Source organism: Panicum virgatum, chromosome 3K (assembly GCF_016808335.1).
Source record: "Panicum virgatum strain AP13 chromosome 3K, P.virgatum_v5, whole genome shotgun sequence".
Classification (NCBI taxonomy): Eukaryota; Viridiplantae; Streptophyta; class Magnoliopsida; order Poales; family Poaceae; genus Panicum; species Panicum virgatum.
The window spans coordinates 50,787,738-50,810,796 of NC_053138.1; the positions used below are offsets into that span (position 1 = coordinate 50,787,738).

Here is a 23,059-nt window from a genome sequence, read left to right on the forward strand (position 1 = left end):
GTGCTGTAAGTGTACACCAGAGGTGTTGGAACCTTAAAAATTGATTTCGGTATAAAAATTGGACCAACAAAGTGTTTATAAAACTACGTTGGTTTCGTTAAGGATTATGCATAGAACGTAAAGTCCTAGGGAATTTACGGGAGTTACTAGGTGGCTATCTATGTATGGTTTATTATATCTGACTTCCAGCACTTTACATTTTTGTCAAACCATACTCACAAGCAACCCTTAATTTCTGTAACGACACATCTACGCTAAGGTAAGAAGGTACGGATCCTGAGTCAGCTGAGGGAGTCTGACCTTCCCGTCGGTGATGCGAACCGAACACTGCCCTCAAGCAGTGACTTACTTGAGGTACTCCCAATATACCAACTATTAGTTGACTATATTGGAAGTAATGTGTACTCAGTCAGCTGAGGTAGTCTGACCTTCCTGTCGGCGATGCGAACCGAACGCTGCGCTCAAGCAGTGACCTACTTGAGCTGCTGCCAATATACCAACTATCGGTTGATTATATTGGGAGTAAAGGAACTTGTTAATATGCTATCTCAGTGGCGTATGTTAACGTTGGCTATACGGCGGAAATTGTATGGCTGCCGTTTCTATAGTGAGCGGTAATGTATGGGAACACTTTCATGAGTGCTGGCATAAAAGGTTCAATACATATATATATATACATATATATATACATATATATATACATATATACATACATATATACATATATACATATATATATACATATATATATACATATATATATATATTCTGTCAATTTTCTGCAGGTACACTAACCACGATTCGATAAGTTAAGAACGGTTAGAATTTATCGACTAGATATAATAGGGAGAGACATATTTATGTTATGCCACCGTACTAACCGCGTAAGCCCAACAATAGTTGGCAATTGTTTATCTTGAGAGGGCGAATAGGTCGTGCATGCATAGTGTGAATATGTTTGATTTGATTCCTAGAATTTGAAATTATTACATGAGTCTTTTTAAGGGATTTCTAGTGTGGATCTTCATGGATATGTATTAGTATGCTTAAATCATAAGTTGAGTTTAAACTTGATATTAGGAGCATGTTTGTTGAAACATTTAGATTTCCTTGGATAAAAAGATGGATTTGAGTCATGCCTTCATCCTTAGCCCCATCACGATGTTATAATGATCTTTTTGTTCCATAGAATCTCAAATGATGAACCAATACCACTTGGGGGTTTGTTACTTTCTGAAATTGGTGAAACCATATAATTCTTTGAATTAGAATCACATTTTTCCGCAGTCTTTTTAAAAAGCTTTATTTGAGAAGTCTTGAGATAAGCATATAACTCACATTTGAATCCTTTTTGATTCAGATGACAGACTGTCACAATGTCTTTTGGGATGAGGATGGATGTGCTCATACTGATTGCCTGTACTGGGAGGGCTTTCCGAGGATTTTGTGGGATATGCTCCGTATTTTCCACTACCCAGACCCACCCCGGTACAAGGGACGACAGTTTTCTGAGGATGGAGTTCAGAAGAGCAGAGTCACCATGACCATTCCTCAGCACCCCACCTTGGCTTGGCTGCCTATTGAGATTGAGGTGGTTGGATATCGTCTTGTGGACGCTTTTGAGACAGCAGCTCTCAAAGCTATCACAACCTTCTGTGAGCATCATCCCGATGAAGTAGCCGCTTATCCTATTGACTTGTTTCCGGCAGTCAGTGCTGGCAACGCAGAGTGGCTGTTCAGGACCACCCACTTTGGGTACCTAGTTGGAGACGTAGCTGAGGAGACTATCCAGGCGGTGATCAGGTATATGAATGCCCAGTCCCACTATTAGATTCTTCAGCAGAGGCACATGGATCAGGTGATGGACTTGGCCCAGACTTTCCAGTGAGGTCTTAGTTTGAGAGACACTCAGATTCAGGGGCTTAATGAGGCTGTTGCTGGGAGAGATCACGCCATTGCACAGTTTGAGCTTCAGGTTCTGGAGCATGGTGCTGAGATAGTGCAGCGCAACACAGTGATTGGTTTTCTTCAGGAGCGGGTTCACGAGCTCCAAATAGATCTGGATGATGCTATGGCCCATATTGGTATGCTCCATGAGCAGCCAATACCCCCAGTTGTTCCAGCCGAGCCTGCAGCACCAGAAGAAGACCCAGAGGAGATGGAGGGAGTCTCAGAGATAGATTCAGAGCACGCGCTTGCCGAGCCTAACCCTCAGCCGGACGACTCTTCCTCCGGCAGTGCTTCCTCTGTGGGCAACCTCGACGACTTCTAGGCATCTTAGGATAGTCCTAGATAGCATGTGATCTTCCTTGTTGTAGTATATGTAAATAAGGAAGGAGATGTTGTAAAATAGCCCTAGGAAGGAGTACCACTTGTTGTAGCATATGTGGTAAGAAAGTGTGATACTAGGTTTGTACTATAAAGACTACCTTGGATGTAATATAAATAATGACTACTAGTTTGGAAATCAAGACTTTTTCTGCTTACCGAAGTGAGAGAGTACGAAGTTATTTAACAGCCGACCAAATTTTGAGCTATGTTTGTTGAGCAAATATGTGTTATGCATATTGTGTTACACCGCATCTGGTTAAATTCTGCTAATTTTGTTTTGATATCCAATGTATGATCATTGCACATACCATTGATTTTGGGAGCAAAAAAAATGTATCTAATGGATGTCTTCCATAATTACAGATGGTTGGTCATACCCGTGGATCGCCTGAAGGTTTCGGCCATGAAACTGGTAGTGGATCTCAGCAGCCACCGCAACCACCGCCGAATCTGGCCAAGCTAATGGCCATGCAAACCGAATTGCTCCGTCAGCTGGTGCAAGGGCAGCAGAATCCGCCACGCCAGCAACATGGAGGACGTGATGCACAACCAGTAGGTTACCAGGAATTCTTTGGTACCCAACCTCTGCTGTTCAGCCGAACTGATGAACCTTTGGACGCTGATGCTTGGCTCCGTACTATTGAGTCCAAGTTTGCCTTGCTAGCAGTACCTTGTGCTGATGCGAACAAGGCACAGTTTGCCGCCCAACAGCTTCGTGGCACCGCTCGTATTTGGTGGGATCACTATTGTGCTATGCAGCCTGTTGTACATGTTATCTCTTGGGAGGAATTTCGGAATGCTTTTCGGACACATCATATTCCTGAGGGATTGATTGAGAGAAAGTTGAATGAATTCTTGGCTTTGAATCAAGGAACCCGCACTGTTCTTCAGTATGCACAGGCCTTCAATCATCTGTGCCAGTACGCGGGCCATCATGCGGATACTGAGGCCAAGAAGCGCGATCGTTTTCGTCGTGGCCTCAACACCAAGCTCAAGGAATGCCTGAACCTTGTTCAGCCAAATACTTATAATGAGCTGGTCAATATGGCCATAACTCAAGAAGATTGTATCGCATCGCATCGCGCCAAGAAGAAGCGAAAGGCACCAACAGGACCCTCGAGTGCTCAGCCAACGAGGTATCGTCTGGTGCAGAATACTCCACCAAGACCTCCACATAGAAATGCCCCAACGGGCAGATTTGTTTTTAGGCCGCCTCAGCAACAAGGAGGATTCAGACCTCCAGTCTTTCAGCAGCCGCAGCAGTTTGGCCCAAGGCCAAATACCCCACAATTCAATCATGGGAATGGCAATAATCGATGCTTTAATTGCGGCAGTACTGACCATTTTGCCAAGAATTGCCCGCAACCCAAGAAGTCTTATCCAGGGTAGAACTCCAATCAAAACAACAAGGGCAAGGGCAAGAAGCAAATGGTGCAAGTCCGACAGGGGCGAGTTAATTTCACTACTCTTGCAGAGCTTCCTGAAGGAGCACCAGTCATGTCGGGTACTTTCTCTATTCACAATAAACCCGCAGTCATATTATTTGATTCTGGTGCAACTCATAGTTTTATAAGTGCCAAATTTGGAGCAAGAATAGGATTGGATTTTTGTCATACTAAGGGATCTTTCATGATAGCAACCCCTAGTGGGAAGATAGCTTCCAATCAAATCATTAGACATGTGCCAATTAAGTTGGGTAGCAATTTGATAAAGACAGATTTGATCTTGTTGAATTTAGAAGGCATGGATGTTATTTTGGGCATGGATCGGATGACTAGACATAAAGTACTGTTTGATATCTCTTCCCGAGCTACTGAGCTAGATTCACCTTATCAAGGAGCCATCATACTCTATCTGCCACAACGAGAGTGCTTCAACTCTTGTGCCTATGCCACAAAAGAAATTAAAATTGAAGATATTCCTGTTGTGTGTGAGTATGTGGACGTATTTCCAGATGATTTACCTGGAATGCCCCCTGATAGAGATATCGAATTCGTTATCGAGCTTCAACCCGGTACCGCCCCTATTTCTAAGAGGTCGTACCGTATGCCTCCAAATGAGTTGGCAGAATTGAAAATCCAACTTCAAGACCTTCTTGACAAGGGTTTTATACGTCCGAGTGCTTCACCATGGGGATGTCCAGTCCTGTTTGTGAAGAAGAAAGACAACAGTTTGAGGCTATGTGTTGACTATCGACCACTCAATGCGATCACTATTAAAAACAAGTATCATCTTCCCCGCATTGATATCCTGTTTGATCAGTTAGTTGGAGCCAAGGTTTTCTCTAAGATCGATCTTCGTTCTGGCTACCATCAAATAAAAATCAAGCCCTGTGATATTCCGAAAATAGCTTTCTCGACTAGATATGGACTTTATGAGTATCTGGTTATGTCTTTTGGTCTTACCAATGCCCCGGCATATTTTATGTACCTGATGAATTCAGTCTTCATGCCGGAGCTTGATAAATTTGTTGTGGTGTTCATCGATGACATTTTGATCTAATCCAAGAATGAAGAAGATCATGCTCAGCATTTACGCATCGTTCTTCAACGATTATGAGATCATCACCTTTATGCCAAATTCTCCAAATGTGAATTTTGGCTAGATAGTGTTAAATTTTTAGGCCATACTATCTCCAGTAAAGGTATATCAGTTGATCCAACTAAAGTGCAAGAAGTGATGGATTGGGAACCTCCTACTTCGGTCCATCAGATTCGCAGTTTTCGCGGTTTAGCTGGATACTATCGTCGATTCATTCCTGATTTCTCTAGAATAGCCAAACCTATGATGGAGTTATTAAAGAAAGGAGTGAAATTTGTTTGGGATGATAAATGTGAATAAGCTTTTCAAACTCTCAAAGCACGATTAACTATTGCTCCAGTGTTGGCTACACTAGACAGTACCAAACCTTGTGATGACTATTGTGATGCTTCTGGTACGGGACTTGGTTGTGTACTTATGCAAGACAACCGGGTGATCGCTTATGCATAAAGAGCTCTCTGGAATCATGAGAAGAACTATCCAACACATGATCTGGAGTTAGCAGCTGTCATACATGCTCTTAAGCTCTGGAGACATCATCTTATGGGAACTCATTGTAACATTTATACTGACCATAAGAGCCTCAAGTATATCTTCACCCAAGCTGATCTCAACATAAGGCAGAGACGCTGGCTAGAGTTGATAAAGGATTATCATCCAGGAATGGCTAATGTGGTTGCGGATGCACTCAGCCACAAGTCACAATGCCATTGTCTATTTGTAGAGCCATTCAATGAAACTCTATGCCAGGAAATGATGAAACTAAATCTAGAAATGGTATCTCAAGGAACTCTGAACCATATAGTTGTCGAGCCTACACTTCATGATAGCATCATCATGGCACAATTACATGATGAAGGTATCAAAATAATCAAGGAAAAGTTATCCCAAGGAGAAGCAAAGTACAAGTGTTTTCGAGTGGATCATAAAGGAGTTCTATGGTTTGAATTTCGTTTTGTTGTACCCAAGAATCACCAGCTTAGAAAACAAATCCTTGATGAAGCACATCTATTGAAGTTTTCTATTCATCCCGATAGTACCAAGATGTACCAGGATCTAAAACAAAATTTCTGGTGAACTCGAATGAAAAGAGAGATCACAGAATATGTTTCTGAGTGTGATGTCTGTCAAAGAGTTAAAGCTAGTCACTTGAAAGTAGTTGGTACTCTCCAACCTTTACCCATTCCATCCTGGAAATGGGAGGACATCAGTATGGATTTTATCGTTGGCTTACCCAACACTTCGCAGAAGCATGATTCTATTTGGGTAATCATTGATAGACTCACCAAGACCACTCATTTTATTCCTGTGAATACAACTTATTCTGCCAAGAAGTATGCAGAGATTTATCTCGACCAGATTGTCCGTCTACATGGAGTTCCAAAGACGATCATTTCTGATCGTGGGGCTTAGTTTATTGCATGTTTGTGGGAGCAATTGCAAGAATCCCTTGGAACTAAATTGATTCATAGTTCAGCTTATCATCCACAAACAGATGGGCAAACTGAACGAATCAATCAAATTCTTGAAGATATGTTGAGAGCATGCTATTCAATATGGCAAGAACTGGGATAAGTGCCTAGCACTGGAAGAGTTCTCATATAATAACAGTTATCAATCCAGAATGCAAATGGCACCATTTGAAGCGTTATACGGTCGAAGGTGTTGAACTACTTTGAGTTGGTCACAAGCTGGAGAACGCAAAGTATTTGGGCCAGATCTAGTTACTGAGGCAGAAGAGAAAGTCAAAGTTATCCAAGCTAATATTAAAGTAGCCCAATCAAGACAGAAAAGTTATGCAGACAAAAGAAGAGATCCTTTACAGTTCAAGGTAGGGGATTTTGTATATTTGCGAGTATCTCCTACTAGAGGTGTTCAACGCTTCGGCATAAAAGGGAAATTGGCACCCCGATACATCGGACCATTTGAAATCATCGAAACTTGTGGACCAGTTGCTTACCGGATTCGTCTTCCTTCTCAGTTGGCCGCCATTCATGATGTCTTTCATGTATCTCAACTCAAGAAGTGCATCAAAGTGCCCACTGAGATTCTTGAACCACAAGATATCGAGGTTGAACCCGATTTATCTTACACTGAGTACCCAATCAAAATTCTTGACACCAAAGAAAGAAGTACTAGAAGGGAGAAAGTTAAAATGTACAAAATCCAGTGGAATCATCATACTGAGGAAGAAGCCACTTGGGAGACTGAAAATTTTCTCCAAAGAAACTTTCCTGACTCTCTTAGAACAAATTCAGGTATCAAACATTTCTATTCCTTTTCTTCCTGTAATCTCAAGGCGAGATTCCTTTTAGGGGGGAAGGCTGTGACATCCTAGGTGTCTGTGCAGTAGAATTGCATTTATTTTATGCATCATGTGCTTATTTTGCTTGAAAAAGGATCTTATTGTAAAAATCTAAGGGTAGTTGTGTAAATATGTTTTAATGCAGGGTCCTTTCTATAACTTAATTTGAATAGGGAGAGCAAATATTAATTTTGTGGAGAGTTTATTTGTAAAGTTTAGTGTAATCATTACATGGAAGAAAATTTTACTTTTTAGTCTGAATTTGAGGTGAATTTGCATTGGAAAAGACAAAAGTCCATTAAATTCAAAATCCTTCTTTTGTTTTCAAAATAACTCTTCAACCTTCGGTCAAATCAATTTTTGCACAACACTCAAAGTTGTAGATCTTGAAAAGTTGAACAACTTTCATGTTGGACACTTTTTCATTTGAGCCCTAGTTTAGGAGATATTTTTGTTTTACAGTAGGGCCCCTAAACTTTTTGGAAATTGCAAATCAGTCTAGACTTCATCTCCCACCTCTCTGCTTCTCTGTTTCTCTCTGCCGCCGGCGCTGAGCGGTGCCGCCCGCCGCCGTGGAGGGCCGCAGGCCACCTCCTGCTCTCCGTGGCACCCACACATCGCGCCCAGACTCCACGCCGCTCTCCTTCCCTCGAGCTGGATCTCCCCTCCCTTCGCCACGCCACCCCAGCCATCCGTGCGGCCGCCACCTCGCCACCGCCGTGGCCACCCCGACGCAGTACCCCGGACCCCCATCTCTCGTGCGCCCCAGCACCCAAAGCACCCCAGCAACCCAATTCACTCGCTAGCTCCCAGCCCAGAGCCCCCAGAACACCGCAGCCGCCCCGCCCAAATGCCGGCGAGCTCGAAGCTCACCGTCGACCTGCCATTCCAGACTCGCTCCGCCCACGCTGACCTCATCTTTAGCTCCACCTCATCCTCACGCAACTCGCAGACCACTCCTCCTCGCCCAGAACCCACCGGAGCACCCTCGCCGCCGTTCTCCTCCGCCGCCGCTGCCCTGCTCGGAGCGAACCCGCCTCCTCCGACCGTTCCAGACCCGGCCAAGCACACCTACAGGTGTGCCCTGACCCGGTGAACCTCCCCAGCCCCTCCACCCTCACCGCCAGTGACGAGCCCCGCCAGAATCGGTCGGTCAAACCTCCCACCCCTACTCTGACTCCGGCCAGGGACTCCCCTGCAAAAACTTTTAGGATTCTAGGGCCCTGGATGCAAGTTTTCAATCCTTTCTCATTTGTTTCAAGGCTGAACTTTGAAAATACCTAGAAATTCGTAGAAAAATAAGAAAAATACAAACCCAAATGTTTTGGAATCCTTGTTACAAGAACTATAAGTTTTGTTACATGCACATCTTCATTTTTGGTCTGTATTTTAATCCAAGAAAAAGGAAAGAATAAATAGGCTTTATTTGTTCTAGGAGTTCTACTCAGTAACTGTTTGTGATTTTTGGCTTGATTGTGTCTTACAGTGTTACTAGTACCTGATAAAATTTTGAAACCTTTTTGACATCATTAACTAGGTCAAATTTTAAAGATTCCTTGATATACTAGTTATGCTAATATATTTGTGCTGGTAGAAATATTAGAGTTCTGAGTGTGAAACTTTTTCCATGCTTACATGTTACTAAAACCTTGCTGAGCTAGGATTGCTTGTTTTGTAGGCAGGTTGTACATCGTCATGATCACCGGCCATGTGCTGTGCGTGCTAGTCCTTTCACCAAATGGATTCATTCCGTTTGTACTCAACGCAAATCTAATGTTCCTCGGGTCCTTTCCAAATTCCAGATAATACTGCTCATCGAACATCTTCCACTGGCAAGCATCGACTGGATGTCGAAGCTTTCCGTCGCCCTTCTTGCGCTTATCTGAATCCCACCAGCGCATCAATTCAGCATCCTTCGGGTTCGAGAAGAAGCGTCTTAGACGGTCGGCAACCGGGAGGTACCACATAACCATCGCAGGAATTCGCCTCTGCTTCTCGGTTATGCCTAAAGTAGTGTCTGGTGGCTCCACTGAGGCACCCTGCCTCTTTCTTTTGTTCTTGTCTGTTGGACCTTGGTTATCGCCACCACAATAACCAGCATTGTTTTTGTATCTATTTGCAGAACATACAGGGCATTTGTCCAAGTCTTTGAAAGTATCCCCACGATACAAAATACAATAATTTGGGCATGCATGAATTCTTTCCACACCCATTGTGAACGGGCTGACAAGCTTCTTTGCTCGATATGTGTTTGCAGGCACTTTATTTGGCTTCGGAAGCAACTAGGCCAACATAGCCAGGAGATCATTTAAGCTACTATCTGACCAGCTGTGCTTAGCCTTTAGGGTCAATAGCTCAAGTACAAAACGAAGAACAATCCAGTGTTTTCGGACATCCTTTAGATCGCTCGTATATATTTTCCTCTGCTGATTTCTTCACCGTCTCGAAGTTTTCTATCCCCTTTGCACTACCGACCAACACCTCTGCTTTGGTGTGCCACAACAACTGGCTCAGAAAATCACCATCATCAAGTTCATCGCTATCATCATCACTGCCAATATCAATGGGCCCCTCCTCCAAACCATTACTATAGCCACCACTAACATCTTCATCATCACTACACGCATTATCATATTCATCAAACAATATATTAAACTGGGGGTCTTGCAATATTTCTTCGAATTGATTCTCTCTCGGAGGTGGTGCTTCTTCACCATGTTTATTCCAGATCATGTAGTTGTCTACGAAACCACTAATCAAGACATGCGATCTAATTATAGTTGTATTGCTGAATACTCTCATATTTTTGTAGGGTTTGCACGGGCAATGTATCAGATGTGTCTTCTCAATTCTTGCATGGTTTTCCGCAGCTTGAATAAATTTCTATATGTCAAAGACCCACGCTTTCTCGGCTTCTCATTGGGCCACGCCAGCAAAAAAAATATGAACCCTGCGATATCCATCGAACGGTCCTAGTAGCTTACGTGCCGGTCGCTGCGCTCAATTGCTCGAACCTTCTCACATTCCCCCATCTGTCGTCCCCTCTCCTTTCTCATCGCGTCTTCCTCTGAAAGTGATCGGGTGCTCTAGCCTAAGAGGGGGAGGGGGTGAATTAGGCACTATTAAAATATTAACCTATGGCTCCAACTAGTTTGCACAAAAACTAGTAAAACAAGCTAACTAGATGTGCAACTATGGTTCACCTTAGTGTGTAACCCTCAACCCAAAAGAGTTTTGCAACCTATAGCCAATCCTAGCAAGATACTACACTAAGAAGGTAAAGGCACACAAGTTGCAATATGAAATGCGGAAGCTTTAAGAGAGGGATGAGAGGAAGCGAACTCTCGACATGAGAATTTATCCCGTGGTTCGGATTGCCACAAAGGTGCCCCTATGTCCACGTTGTTGAAGCACTCACGAAGAGTATAGCTTCCCGGCAATCAAGTCTCTTCCATGAACACAATCATGGTCACCTTGATCCCAATCTTCACTAAGGGAGATTGCCCACGAAGGAGGGGTCTCTGTCCCCCGCACAATGTCATCGACGCCAATTGCTCCAAGGGGCCGGCGCACAGTAATACAAGTATGGTTCACTCTAGAACTAGCACAAGGATCTCAACCTTGCTTGTTCACTCACTCAAGAGCTAATCTAGCACTCACACTTTACAACGCTAGTGCTAAAACCTAAGGATATGATCAATTGAGCTCTTGTATGGCTTGGAGGTGCTCTTGGGTGTGTATGAGATGTCTTGGGACTCCAGCGAACTCAAAATAGCCGGGGTGAGGCGTATATATAGGCCACCAACTCAAGAGAGCCGTTACTAGCCGTTGGCCAGTTTTCTACGTAGGCATCGGAACTTCCGGTGCATAGGGCATCGGTTCTTCGGTCACCCTGCGCTCTGAAGTAGTCGTTGGCCACTCTGACACTGCTGCAGCAACTTCAGGGACCATCGGATGAACCGATGCTATAGCGTCGGAACTTCCGGTGACATTTGATCTTCATATAGCCGTTACACCTTGCTGACGTCATTGCACCGACGCATTGCTCCGATGGCCATCGGTTCATCCGGTGTTGAAGGTTTGGCTGCTGCACGCTTGACATCGTCTCTGGAACATGGTACATCGATTGCACCGATGCCTCTGAATGGACCGTCGGTTCAACCAGTGCTGCACTCTTTCTTCAGTTGATCTTCCCTTGATCTATAGAGGCGCTCAGACTTGCACCGATTACAGGGCATTGGATCTTCCGACAACCATCGGATGCACCGATGCTCATGCATCGGTTAAATCGGTGCCTCTGTTTTCTGCCGAACTCGTCCAATGCATCACAACGATCAATTGGATCCTTCAAATTTATTCTATCTCTGGATTTCCACTATGCTTTTATATCTCTACGGCGGATTGGACTTGTCATCTTGATGGTGGATTGGACTTGGCGTCTCGACGATAGATTAGACAATGCGTCTCGACAATGAATTAGACGTGTTAACTCATATCCATGGGACCTAAAAACTCCTCCAAATGTGATCTCACAAATTCGTTAGTCCCATAAATTATGTTGTCACTCAATCACCAAAATCACAAATAATAGCCTAAATGGGGCCATGTTCCTTACATCCTCCTGTTCCCTCCCTCCCACTTCCTCATCTCACAATCTCCTCCCGCCATGCCTTCAACCTCCGCATTCGCTGCTGCAGATGCTCTTCCTTGGCCAGCTTCGCAAGTCTTGGCGTCCCCGTACGGCGACCCTCTTCTTTCCCTCGATCTGATACGGTTAGTTCCTTCCCATTCTTCAGTTCCATTTGTCATTTACTCCGCCTCAGATCTAGCTGCGTCCATTGAGTACTACTAGGTCAGCCGCTTTGGTTTTGATGATGGTCGCCATCTCCGTTTCCTTCCTTTGCTGAATTTTTTTCTTATACAGAAGTGCGCAACCCAATCTTTGATATTAAATAGTTACAGATCTATACAAATATGATTTAGCATTATGTCCTAGGTGCCGCATTAGGTTCCCCGCTGCTGATTGAATTAATTCTCCATGTGCCGCGTTAGGTTCTCCGCTACACCTAAATCAATCCCAATGCCTTTCACATTAGCTTCTTACCTACCTGCTGTTCTACTTCGTATTAGGTCTCCATACTAAGTTCCCACATTTACCAATTGCTTCCTAAATATGCAGGTTGGTCTAATTGCCGTTCCACATCGCATAATTGGTTAGATACCGATGATTGTTCCCTGCAAATATAACTAAACAGGATTGGTCCAAACATTGTCTGCATTCATTATTATAAAGGCAAAGACGACTCTTCTTTCTCTTTGAATGCTAGCGATTCTTCAAAAAAAACAAGATTACAAAATATATCCTGCTTCTCTTTCCTTCGAGTGCCAGCTGCAAACCTAATGATCGCATATTACCAATTCATCACCATTTTCCCAGTTTAATTACTAATTGTGTGGTACTTTTTATTTCTACTCTCATTGCTACACAGTAAGAAATCACCTGTACGAATGAAAAGCTCCAACTGAATTGGACACACCTTCCACATCGACTTTATTATTGCTGGTAATATACTTCTATTCTTGCCTTCTTCCTGATAATTCCTGCTGCGTTCTTTAATTTTCCAACCCCCATGGATTCAAATAGAAGTGTCCAAGTCATTACTGTTGGATATGATCTCCAGGCCCGATCCAAAGATCGGGGCAAATCCCCTTTGATTGCGCCCTGATCGGGGGCGCCCAGTCATTATGGCTGGTGGGCCCCCGTCGCCTGCGCTATATAGAATAGGAGGGGGGCCGGGGCACAGACGCCTAAGTTGACCGCTGCCAAACCCCTCTCCCACAAACCCTACCGATCTAAGGGAGCGCAAGGCCGACGGGAAGCACCCCAGCGCCGCCACGACGTTCCCCACCGACGCCGTCGTTCCCGGCCAGTGCCGGTACCGGCCCGAAGGGTACCGGTACCCTCGCCGCCCATCGTCGCCGCCGGATCCACGTCTTGCCAACCCGGACTTCCTCGCCTCCATCCTCGACTCCATCGATGCCATGGCACCTGCGGGGTCGAGTTCCTCTGCGCCCCCTTCCACGGATGGTTTGCACCTTCATCTCCATACCTTCCTCTCTCTCTGTTGTACTAGAACTAGGATGAACCCCATGTTTATCTACTAGAAGATATACCCGTACTCGATCTTGTATGCCTAGATATCGATCCAGTGTAGAACCCTAGAATCTTTGTAAGCAACAATGGTATCACTCGCCGATCTAGTGCATAGATCGGGTTTTGGGATAGAGTTTAGAAGGAGAAAGAATTGTTTTCGATGCAAATCGAAGAAAGAACCTCGAATTGATCTCGGATTGACCGAGATCCCCAATCCAGAAACCGTAACCCTAAAAGAGAACCCCGGGAAAAGGGTGGAACTTACCTTTCCCGGTCAAGAACCACTGCGCGCGTCATTGCTCGTCGGCGTGCGCACAAGAACCCTAACCCTAGACCCGTGAAACCCTAACCCGCAGAATCAAGAACTCGACAGAAAGGGGGGGTGGACTCACCACCTCGGCCGCAGCCGCTCACTGGGGCGCGCCAAAGAACCCGGCCGCCACTCAGAACCGGCGCACGGCCCGTGCACCACCTCCAGTCCGCCCGACGGCGGCGCGCTCCCACTCGGTTGAGCGCGTGCGCCGACGAGGGGACCGGCGGGGGCGCCGCCACGTAGCCAGTCTTCCCCGGCGCCGACCACCTCCGGCGGTGCCGCCGCTCTATCGGGCGAGAAAGGGGGAAGAAATGGGCCTAGGGTTTGGGCGCCCCGTCGCCGACGCCGGTTTTGATCCGGCGAGAAGGCCGGGCAGCCATCGGATCAGATCCGACGGTCTGCATCTCCCGGCCGGCGAACGGGCCGATTGAGGACCAGGCGGGGGGTGCACATGGGCCGTTTCGGCGGCCCATTCGTCCGCTGTTGGGCCAAGGGCCCAGGCGCCGGGGGGGCGCGCGACCGTGGGTCGAAAGTGGCCACGGGCCGCATGAACAGTTCCAGATTTCGCCTTTTCTTTTATTTCAGAAGAAATTTGAATATGAATTCTGGTTGAATTTGTTTAGAATTTGAATCTCTGCAAACAAATGCACCAACGTGTATTATTTTTAGAGCAGAAATTTACAAGAATTATGCTTCTGAATATTTAGAATTTTACATGTTTCCGATGCAAAGAATTTATTTTGTCTCTATGTTATTTTGAACCAACGAGATAATTGATATAGAGGCCTATAGAATTTTATTTCTCAGAATTTTCAGTATATTATAATGTTTTAATTTCTGACCAAAGTTGATATTGCAATATTATAATTTTGTTCAGAATTTTGTATACATTATATCTTTTTCTGCCCAACAGTGATTTATATTTAATGTATAGATTATTGCATGTTTTAATTTTGACCAACGTTAAATTGATACATGCATTTATTGTTGTCCTCACAAATTTTGAATTCAAATTTCAGGCTCCAATGCTATGACTTATGTGAATGCCATTCCTGAACTGGATGGCAACAACTATGGGAAATGGTACCAGAAATTGGAGATAGCTCTGGCGATGGCCAATATAGATTTGGCCATCACAACGCCAGCTCCACAAGAACCAGAAAAGCCCGTAAGGGCACAAAATGAAGAAGCTGCTGCTTGGGCTATCCGAGAGAAGAATTATGACTCTGCTATGACCAGATATGATGCTGACAAGACACGTTGGAATGATTCCAACCGCAAGTGTCTTATGGTCATGAAGGGTTCCACTTCAGATGCCATCAAGATGGCGATCCCAGATTGTGACACCGCTTCAGAATATTTAGCAAAGGTGAAGAGTCAGTTTACTGGTTCTTCCAAGGCTTATGCTGCCATTCTTGCTGAGCAGCTTATCACCAAGAAATACACTGGCGGTGGCATCAGAGAACATATCTTAGAAATGAGCCACATGGCCAACAAGCTTAAGACAATGGACATGCCTTTGCCAGAAAAGTTCATTGTTCAGCTGGTCTTCAAGTCCCTACCAAAAGCGTTTGAGGCATTTCATGTCAACTATAACGCTTTTCCAGAAGATTGGGGTATTGACAAGCTGATTGGCATGTGTGTTCAAGAAGAAGATCGCCTTAAGAACTCCCATGGTGGTGAGCTTGCTTTTCAAGTTCAACACAAGAAAAAGAATTTCCAGAATAAGAACTTCCAGCATAACAAGAGACCTTTCCCACCAGGCAAGAATCAGCATGAGAGTGGCCCTTCCAGACCACCTCCACAGAAAGAATGGGAAAATTTTCCAGTTCAAAAAGACCAGTGCCTGAAGTGCAAAAAGAGAGGGCACTACAAGAGGGACTGCCCAGAATTCCTGAAAGAGTTGTTAAGAAAGGGTGAGGACACCATTACTTTTGTAGATGAATCCCTGTATTTAAATTATGACAAATCCACTTGGTGGATTGATTCTGGTGCAACTACTCATGTTGCTAATTCTTTACAGGGATCAAGTATGAGGAGGACCCTGCCAAGAGGCGCAAGAAGAATTAAAGTTGCAAACGGTGTAGAAGCTGAAGTCGAAGCCATTGCAGAATTTCATTTAGAATTACATAATGGCTTTGTACTTTGTTTGAGAGATGTTCTTTATGTACCGTCTTTGCAACGAAACTTAATAAGTGTGTCTAAATTAGATGATGACGCTATTGCTTGTCATTTTGGTGATGGCAAGTGTAAGATACAAGTTAATTCAGAATGTGTTGGTCTTGCCTTCCGACAAGACAAATTATATTTGCTTTCATTATCTGAGAATGTGAATGCAGTATGTTCTGAGAATAAAAATGCCTCCTCATATGAGAATGTTACTAAGAAACGCAAACGAATTGATGCAATTTCGTCGAAATTATGGCACTGTCGTTTAGGCCATATTTCGAGGGGGAGAATAGAGCGCTTAGTGACAGCATCAATTCTTCCACCGTTAGAATTTTCAGATTTAGAACAATGTATTGATTGCATTAAAGGAAAATTCGTTAAGAACATAAAGAAAGGTGCCAAACGAAGTGCGGGAATTCTAGAAATAATTCACACAGATATATGTGGACCATTCCCTGTCACTATTGTAGATGGTTATGTCTCTTTCATAACATTTACAGACGATTACTCGCGTTATGGCTACATTTATCCAATTAAAGAACGATCAGAAGCATTGGATAAATTCAAGATATTCAAAGCAGAAGTAGAAAACCAACATGATTTAAAGATTAAGATAGTCAGATCTGACCGTAGGGGAGAGTACTACGGTCGACACACCCCCTATGGCCAAGTTCCAGGACCTTTTGCAAGGTTCCTTATGGAAAATGGCATAGTTGCCCAGTATTCTACACCGGGCGAGCCTCAGCAGAACGGAATAGCAGAAAGAAGAAACCGTACCCTGATGAATATGGTCAGAAGTATGATGAGCTACTCCACGTTACCGATTAATTTGTGGATGGAGGCGTTAAAAACCGCCATTTACATTCTTAATCGGGTGCCAAGTAAATCGGTGCCGAAAACACCGTATGAACTATGGACAGGAAGAGAACCCTCGCTTAATCATTTTCGCGTATGGGGCTGTCCAGCTGAGGCCAAAGTGTTTAATCCGAACATTGGGAAGCTAGATCCCAAGACAGTCAGTTGCCATTTTATTGGCTATCCAGAAAAGTCTAAGGGATATCGCTTTTATTGTCCCGACAGACTCACAAAGTTTGTAGAAACAAGACACGCTGCCTTCTTAGAAGATCAGATGATCAGGGGGAGCATAGTAACCAGAAAAATCGACCTTGAGGAGAAGCGGGTATACGTTTCCACTCCGATGATTCAAGAGCCTTATTTCTCGTTACCTGTGGTTGTGGCACCGATAGAGCAGGAAACTGCAGTGCCAACACCCGCTGTCAGTCTACCTGACGTTGCAGTGCAAGAAACTGCGGTGCCACCACCTGTTGTTGGTTCTCCTAGCTTGGCATTAAATGGAAATGAGGACCCTATTCCTCAGGACCAAGTAGAACCCGTTGCCATGGATGAGGGGGAGCAACAACAGCCTCCCGTGCAAGAAATACCAGTCGCAGTGGCCCCGAGAAGGTCACAAAGAACTAGAAAACCAGTTATTTCTAAAGACTATGAAGTCTATCATAGTGAAGAAATACAGAATGAGGGTGATCCCACCTCTTTTGTAGAAGCCATGAAAAGCACCAATTCATCCAAATGGTTTGCAGCCATGGAAGATGAAATGAGATCCATGAATACCAATAAAGTTTGGGAATTAGAAGAAATTCCCAAAGGAGCCAAAACAGTAGGCTGCAAGTGGGTCTACAAAACGAAATGTGACTCCAAAGGGAACATAGAAAGATATAAAGCGCGGCTCGTGGCAAAAGGCTTCACGCAAAGAGAATGAATAGATTACAATGAGACATTCTCTCCGGTCTCATGTAAAGACTCTTTCAGAATAATAATGGCCTTAGTGGCACATTATGATTTAGAATTGCATCAGATGGATGTGAAAACGGCATTTCTAAATGGGGATTTGTATGAAGATGTCTACATGGCACAGCCCAAAGGTTTTGTCATGGAAGGCAAAGAAAATTTAGGATGCCGCTTGAGAAAATCGATTTATGGCTTGAAGCAAGCCTCGAGGCAGTGGTACTTGAAATTTGATGAAACAATTAGAAAGTTTGTATTTAAAGAAAATGAAGAGGACAATTGTATTTATGCGAAGTTCAAGAACGGAAAATTTATTTTCCTCATCTTGTATGTGGATGACATTCTGCTAGCTAGCAGTGATGTTAATCTACTACTGGAGACAAAGAAATTCTTGTCCTCGAAATTTGATATGAAAGATCTTGGTGAAGCTTCGTTCGTCTTAGGAATTGAGATTCACCGAGATAGAAGAAGAGGGGTTTTAGGATTATTACAGAAAGCATACTTAGAAAAGATATTAAAGAAATATGGTATGCATGCGAGCAAGCCCACACCTGCTCCAATAGTCAAGGGCGACAGTTTTGGGAAACATCAGTGTCCCAAGAACCAGTATGAGCTCGAGCAAATGAAGGCAGTGCCTTATGCTTCGGCTGTAGGAAGCTTACAGTATGCACAAGTGTGCACACGCCCTGACTTAAGTTTCGTTACCGGGGTACTTGGCAGATACCAGAGTAATCCAGGCATAGAGCACTGTAAAATGGTAAAGAAAGCTTTGCACTATGTGAGGGGCACAACTGGCCTCATGCTAACATATAGAAAATCAGAAACTTTAGAAATAGAAGGGTATTCAGATTCAGATTTTGTAGGAGATGCAGATGATAGAAAGTCCACATCTGGATACATCTTCACTCTTGCAAAAGGAGCAATATCGTGGAAAAGCTCCAAACAAACAGTTACAGCATCCTCCACGATGTATGCTGAATTTGTGGCATGTTATGAGGCCTCGGGGCAGGTCACATGGCTAAAGAAATTCGTACCCGGATTGAAAGTGGTCGACAGCATAGAAAAACCACTGAAATTATACTGCGACAACGAGCCAGCAGTATTCTATGCTCATAACAACAAGTCGAGTGGTGCTGCCAAACACATCGACATCAAATTTTATGTTGTTAGGGAGCAAGTCCAGGATCAAACTATTTGTCTAGAACATATCAGAACGAACAAGATGTTAGCGGATCCGCTTACAAAAGGCCTACCACCCAATGTGTTCAGAGAACACTTAGCCGGCATGGGTTTAAGGGAAAGCCTATGATTCCTGGACAAAGAGGGCCCTAGAATAAGACTCTATTTCAGACCAGAAAAAGTGATTGTGGCTGTTAATCTGATAGTAATAACTGTCATGACGAGGCACGCCCTATACATTGATCTGCGATGGGATGAACCAAACTCAGATAAAGAACAAGAATAAGAAAATGAGAGATCAAGGGGGAGAATGTTGGATATGATCTCCAGGCCCGATCCAGAGATCGGGCCAAATCCCCTTTGATCGCGCCCTGATCGGGGGCGCCCCGTCATTATGGCTGGTGGGCCCCCGTCGCCTGCGCTATATAGAATAGGAGGGGGGCCGGGGCACGGACGCCTAAGTTGACTGCTGCCAAACCCCTCACCCACAAACCCTACCGATCTAAGGGAGCGCAAGGCCGACGGGAAGCACCCCAGCGCCGCCACGACGTTCCCCACCGACGCCGTCGTTCCCGGCCAGTGCCGGTACCGGCCCGAAGGGTACCGGTACCCTCGCCGCCCATCGTCGCCGCCGGATCCACGTCTTGCCAACCCGGACTTCCTCGCCTCCATCCTCGACTCCATCGACGCCATGGCACCCGCGGGGTCGAGTTCCTCTGCGCCCCCTTCCACGGATGGTTTGCACCTTCATCTCCATACCTTCCTCTCTCTCTGTTGTACTAGAACTAGGATGAACCCCATGTTTATCTACTAGAAGATATACCCGTACTCGATCTTGTATGCCTAGATATCGATCCAGTGTAGAACCCTAGAATCTTTGTAAGCAACAATTACAGCTTGTGCATTTACCCCTTGTCAGATTCACGACTAATTTAAATTAAGGAGAAAACAATAATATACCCTACGCCTATATGTGCACCATGACCGTATATAAACTTACGGATTGGCAATAACAATAGGCATGGTGTCTCTAACTGGTTCCAGTGGTTCTAACTATTGTTATTAATAAAATTGAAGTGAATTCTTACTTGCTAAAATTATCGTACCATATATACTGTTACTTCCTTTGCTTTGGCTTCCAACCTGGAAACCCTGTGCCCATTCAGACTTGAAATTCCTTTTTCTTTTCCTTTGCTTACTCTAAGCCCACATCCTAAATTTGCATGTATTCACTTCCTACTGTTTACATTAATTTACTTTTCTAATTCCTTTTTCTCTGATACACATTTGTAACTTCTATTTTTTCTTTTTACTTTGATTATGTTTCTCTTTTATTCTTTCTCTTTTTTTCCTACAACTTTTGTGCAATAACTCTACAAAGGAGAGGTGCAACACCTGGCACTGTCACAAGAACACCATGTTTGTAAATGGACCATCTCCAATCGCACTCCTCCATGCTACGGTTTCCGAATGCCGTTTACAATAAGCATCTCTTATCAGTTATCACTGAGATTGCAGATGACCCAACGATACTATGTGGTGTCGAATTGGAACTGCCGCAGTTGGAGCTGATAGGACCATGCCATGAAATTTTTTTCTGGGAAGCTACATATTTAGATCCTACCAATGCATATGAGAAAGCATGCCTCAGAGCAGTTTCCTTTCTACAGATTTTTTACAACCTCAAAATTACAAATTATTATTCCAATGGACATTATTATTCCAATGGTATACCTCCCCATTTTCACATAAAAAGCCTTTCTGTATTGCTTGATCCCTACTATGAGATCGAAACCTATGCCATGGACAAAAAAAACAGGAATTTGTACTGTCGAAGGGACTGCATTGAGTATCAATTCCATCCGAACCACAGGTTTCCTCTCATATCCACGCCGTTCTGGTTATGAAACATTCACACATACATTCCCTGTTACCATGAAAATCAGCTTGCTATCTGTACTAGAAAAGAACTCCTCTGATTGGCTACAACCTCCTTGCCTCAACACATATCCGCACAACGAAAATACATCTCGCAATAAAGGTAACTATCATTACTCCACTGCAGCAATGTATTTATCATACCTAAAATCTTATCCATAACTCTTTCCTTCTAGATCCAGAAAAAAGATGTAAATTCAGACATGGTGAGGGAATGCAACAGAGCTGTGTACGAAGGTCAGCTACATTTTTTCCCCTCTTCAAGAAATAAATTATATTTCTTTCTGCACAGCTGTATTCTTATATACAGCTGCATCAACACTACAGCTGAAATAGAAGATGAAAGAAGGATGAAGAACTTGCCTACCTTCCATGGCTTCACATATTCAGGAGAAACTTCAGACAAGGACGACCCAAACGAAGCGGAGCCAACTATCATGCAGGTGAATTTACTACTCAACAAAGCATATCTACTCCTTCATGTATAGCAAACCATTCTGAGTGCATTAACATCTAAATCCTATTTATCCTTTCATATCCACATCTCGAGCCAAAGAACTGGCAGCTTAAAGCAACAGGTACTTATTCCGACTGCAAATGGCTCTCAGATTTTTTTTTTTGAAATAGAACAAAACTCACACCAATCTATCAACTTGCAGGCTCATAGCAGTTCAAAAAACTATCCAGACCTGCCCCTACCAACAACATAACATCCAGTGTCGCACCCAAGGCTCAAACGACTCATCTTTTGATATTAATGCATATGTCTATGTATGTAATATATGTATGTATCTATATACTTACGTCGGTACGCAAACTGTCGATGTTCTTCAAAAAACAATAACCATTGCTTACTTACAACTGCCTTATGTAATATATCCGCATGCTCGAGAGCCTACCAAACAATGTTACTATTTCATACTAAATTTTTGCACGTCTTATTCTTCTTGCTCGCCAAAGATTAGATACATCCAACATAGAATACTTAATTTTAAAAAAACAATTTCACTATCTTATATGGCAAAACACGCAAGGCGCGCGCAAGCGCGCGCAAAGTACTCGTTTATTTAGTTATTCACGGAAATATGCATCCGTCCTTCGTGCTTTGTACATCCATGTCCTATCCATATCTAAACACCAACAACAGAAAATCAATAGATAATTTGAACGAATTAAAACAAGATCTTAAATAATATTGGGAATAAATGCTAAATAACTCAACAGCTAAGAGTAGATATTGGAAACAAATAAAAGGGGAAAAAATTCAAACCCCAACCCATTACATTATGTGAAAAAAGGGGAAATCAACTCGTTTTCTCTCTCCTTTATATATCTAGTAATTTGTTTTCCTAGAAATGAAGCTAAAACAAGAAGATTGGTTGCAAATAATTACATAATTATGCTCTCCATCTAATTTAGCATAACTTTATCCAAAAACTTAAGGAAAATCATGGCTTAGATGGTAAATCCATCCAATGGAGATCTAGATCTAGCTAGGGAATGTGAGAGCAATTTAAGCCTTCAAATTAACCCAAAAGCTTAGGAAAACCATAGAGTTAGCATCTACTTACCTCCTAGAGCCCCCAGCTTCAAGGAAATCAAGTTCAAAACCTTCTCTCCTCTATTTTTGATTTATGGCATTTTCGGACAGCACCTCCCCCGAGAAGAGAGAGTTCTGTCACGAGGAAGAAGAAGGTATCGTGCCTAGATACTTATGGTTTTTGTCAAGGGCGGCTGATGGCACCAGCCACCCCTGGAAATTAGATCTTTAGCTCATTTTCAGGAGCGGCTGATGGCACCAGCCACCCCTGGAAATTAGATCTTTAGGGGCGGCTGACGGTATCAGCCGCCCCTGAAAATGAGCCCCATTTTCAGGGGTGGCTGATGGCTTCAGCCACCCCTAAAGACCTGTTTCTAGGGGTGGGTCAACTGCTATAGTACCCCGCTCCTTTTGTAGGAGTGGGGTACATTTACACCCGCCCCTAGAAAAAAAGGGGGTGTTGCTTAAAATCATTTCTGTAGTAGTGACAGCTGGTTTTGGGGGCGTTCGATTTAACTCGTTGGTGATGAACAGGGCTATCACTGCCGATTTCAGACCCGACGATGATAGTCCAAACCATCACTGCTGGTTTGAGACCCGGCGGTGTTGTCCCGTCAGGAAACATAAAAAACAGGCCACGCTGCTACCGTTGCTGCTGGCCGCTCACCAAGCTGCTGCAGCCGCCGTCGCAGGGCGGGGCTGCTGCAGCCGACGCTCGCAACGCTTCTGCAGCCGGCGGTGCAGTGCCGCGCCGCTGCTGCTGTCCGCTCCAAACGCTGCTGCGGT

The 23,059-nt window shown here is 44.0% G+C and overlaps 1 protein-coding gene and 3 long non-coding RNA genes across 4 annotated transcripts; all 4 read left to right on the forward strand.

Moving 5' to 3' along the window:
• The first annotated feature begins 13,234 nt into the window (after positions 1 to 13,234).
• Positions 13,235 to 15,267, forward strand: LOC120701015. The gene is made up of 3 exons (XM_039985191.1): positions 13,235 to 13,265; positions 14,664 to 15,213; positions 15,255 to 15,267. The coding sequence occupies exons 2-3, from the start codon at positions 14,675 to 14,677 to the stop codon at positions 15,265 to 15,267; spliced, it is 552 nt and encodes a 183-aa protein (XP_039841125.1). The 5' UTR covers positions 13,235 to 13,265; positions 14,664 to 14,674.
• Positions 15,268 to 15,323: 56 nt separating this feature from the next.
• Positions 15,324 to 15,964, forward strand: LOC120699494. Its single transcript, XR_005685460.1, has 2 exons — positions 15,324 to 15,560; positions 15,668 to 15,964. It is a non-coding gene; the product is annotated as an uncharacterized LOC120699494 (long non-coding RNA).
• A 4,342-nt stretch (positions 15,965 to 20,306) lies between these two features.
• On the forward strand, positions 20,307 to 21,176 carry LOC120699493. Its single transcript, XR_005685459.1, has 3 exons — positions 20,307 to 20,836; positions 20,910 to 20,970; positions 21,061 to 21,176. It is a non-coding gene; the product is annotated as an uncharacterized LOC120699493 (long non-coding RNA).
• A 95-nt stretch (positions 21,177 to 21,271) lies between these two features.
• LOC120701517 lies at positions 21,272 to 21,650 on the forward strand. Its single transcript, XR_005686137.1, has 2 exons — positions 21,272 to 21,311; positions 21,393 to 21,650. It is a non-coding gene; the product is annotated as an uncharacterized LOC120701517 (long non-coding RNA).
• Positions 21,651 to 23,059: the final 1,409 nt, after the last annotated feature.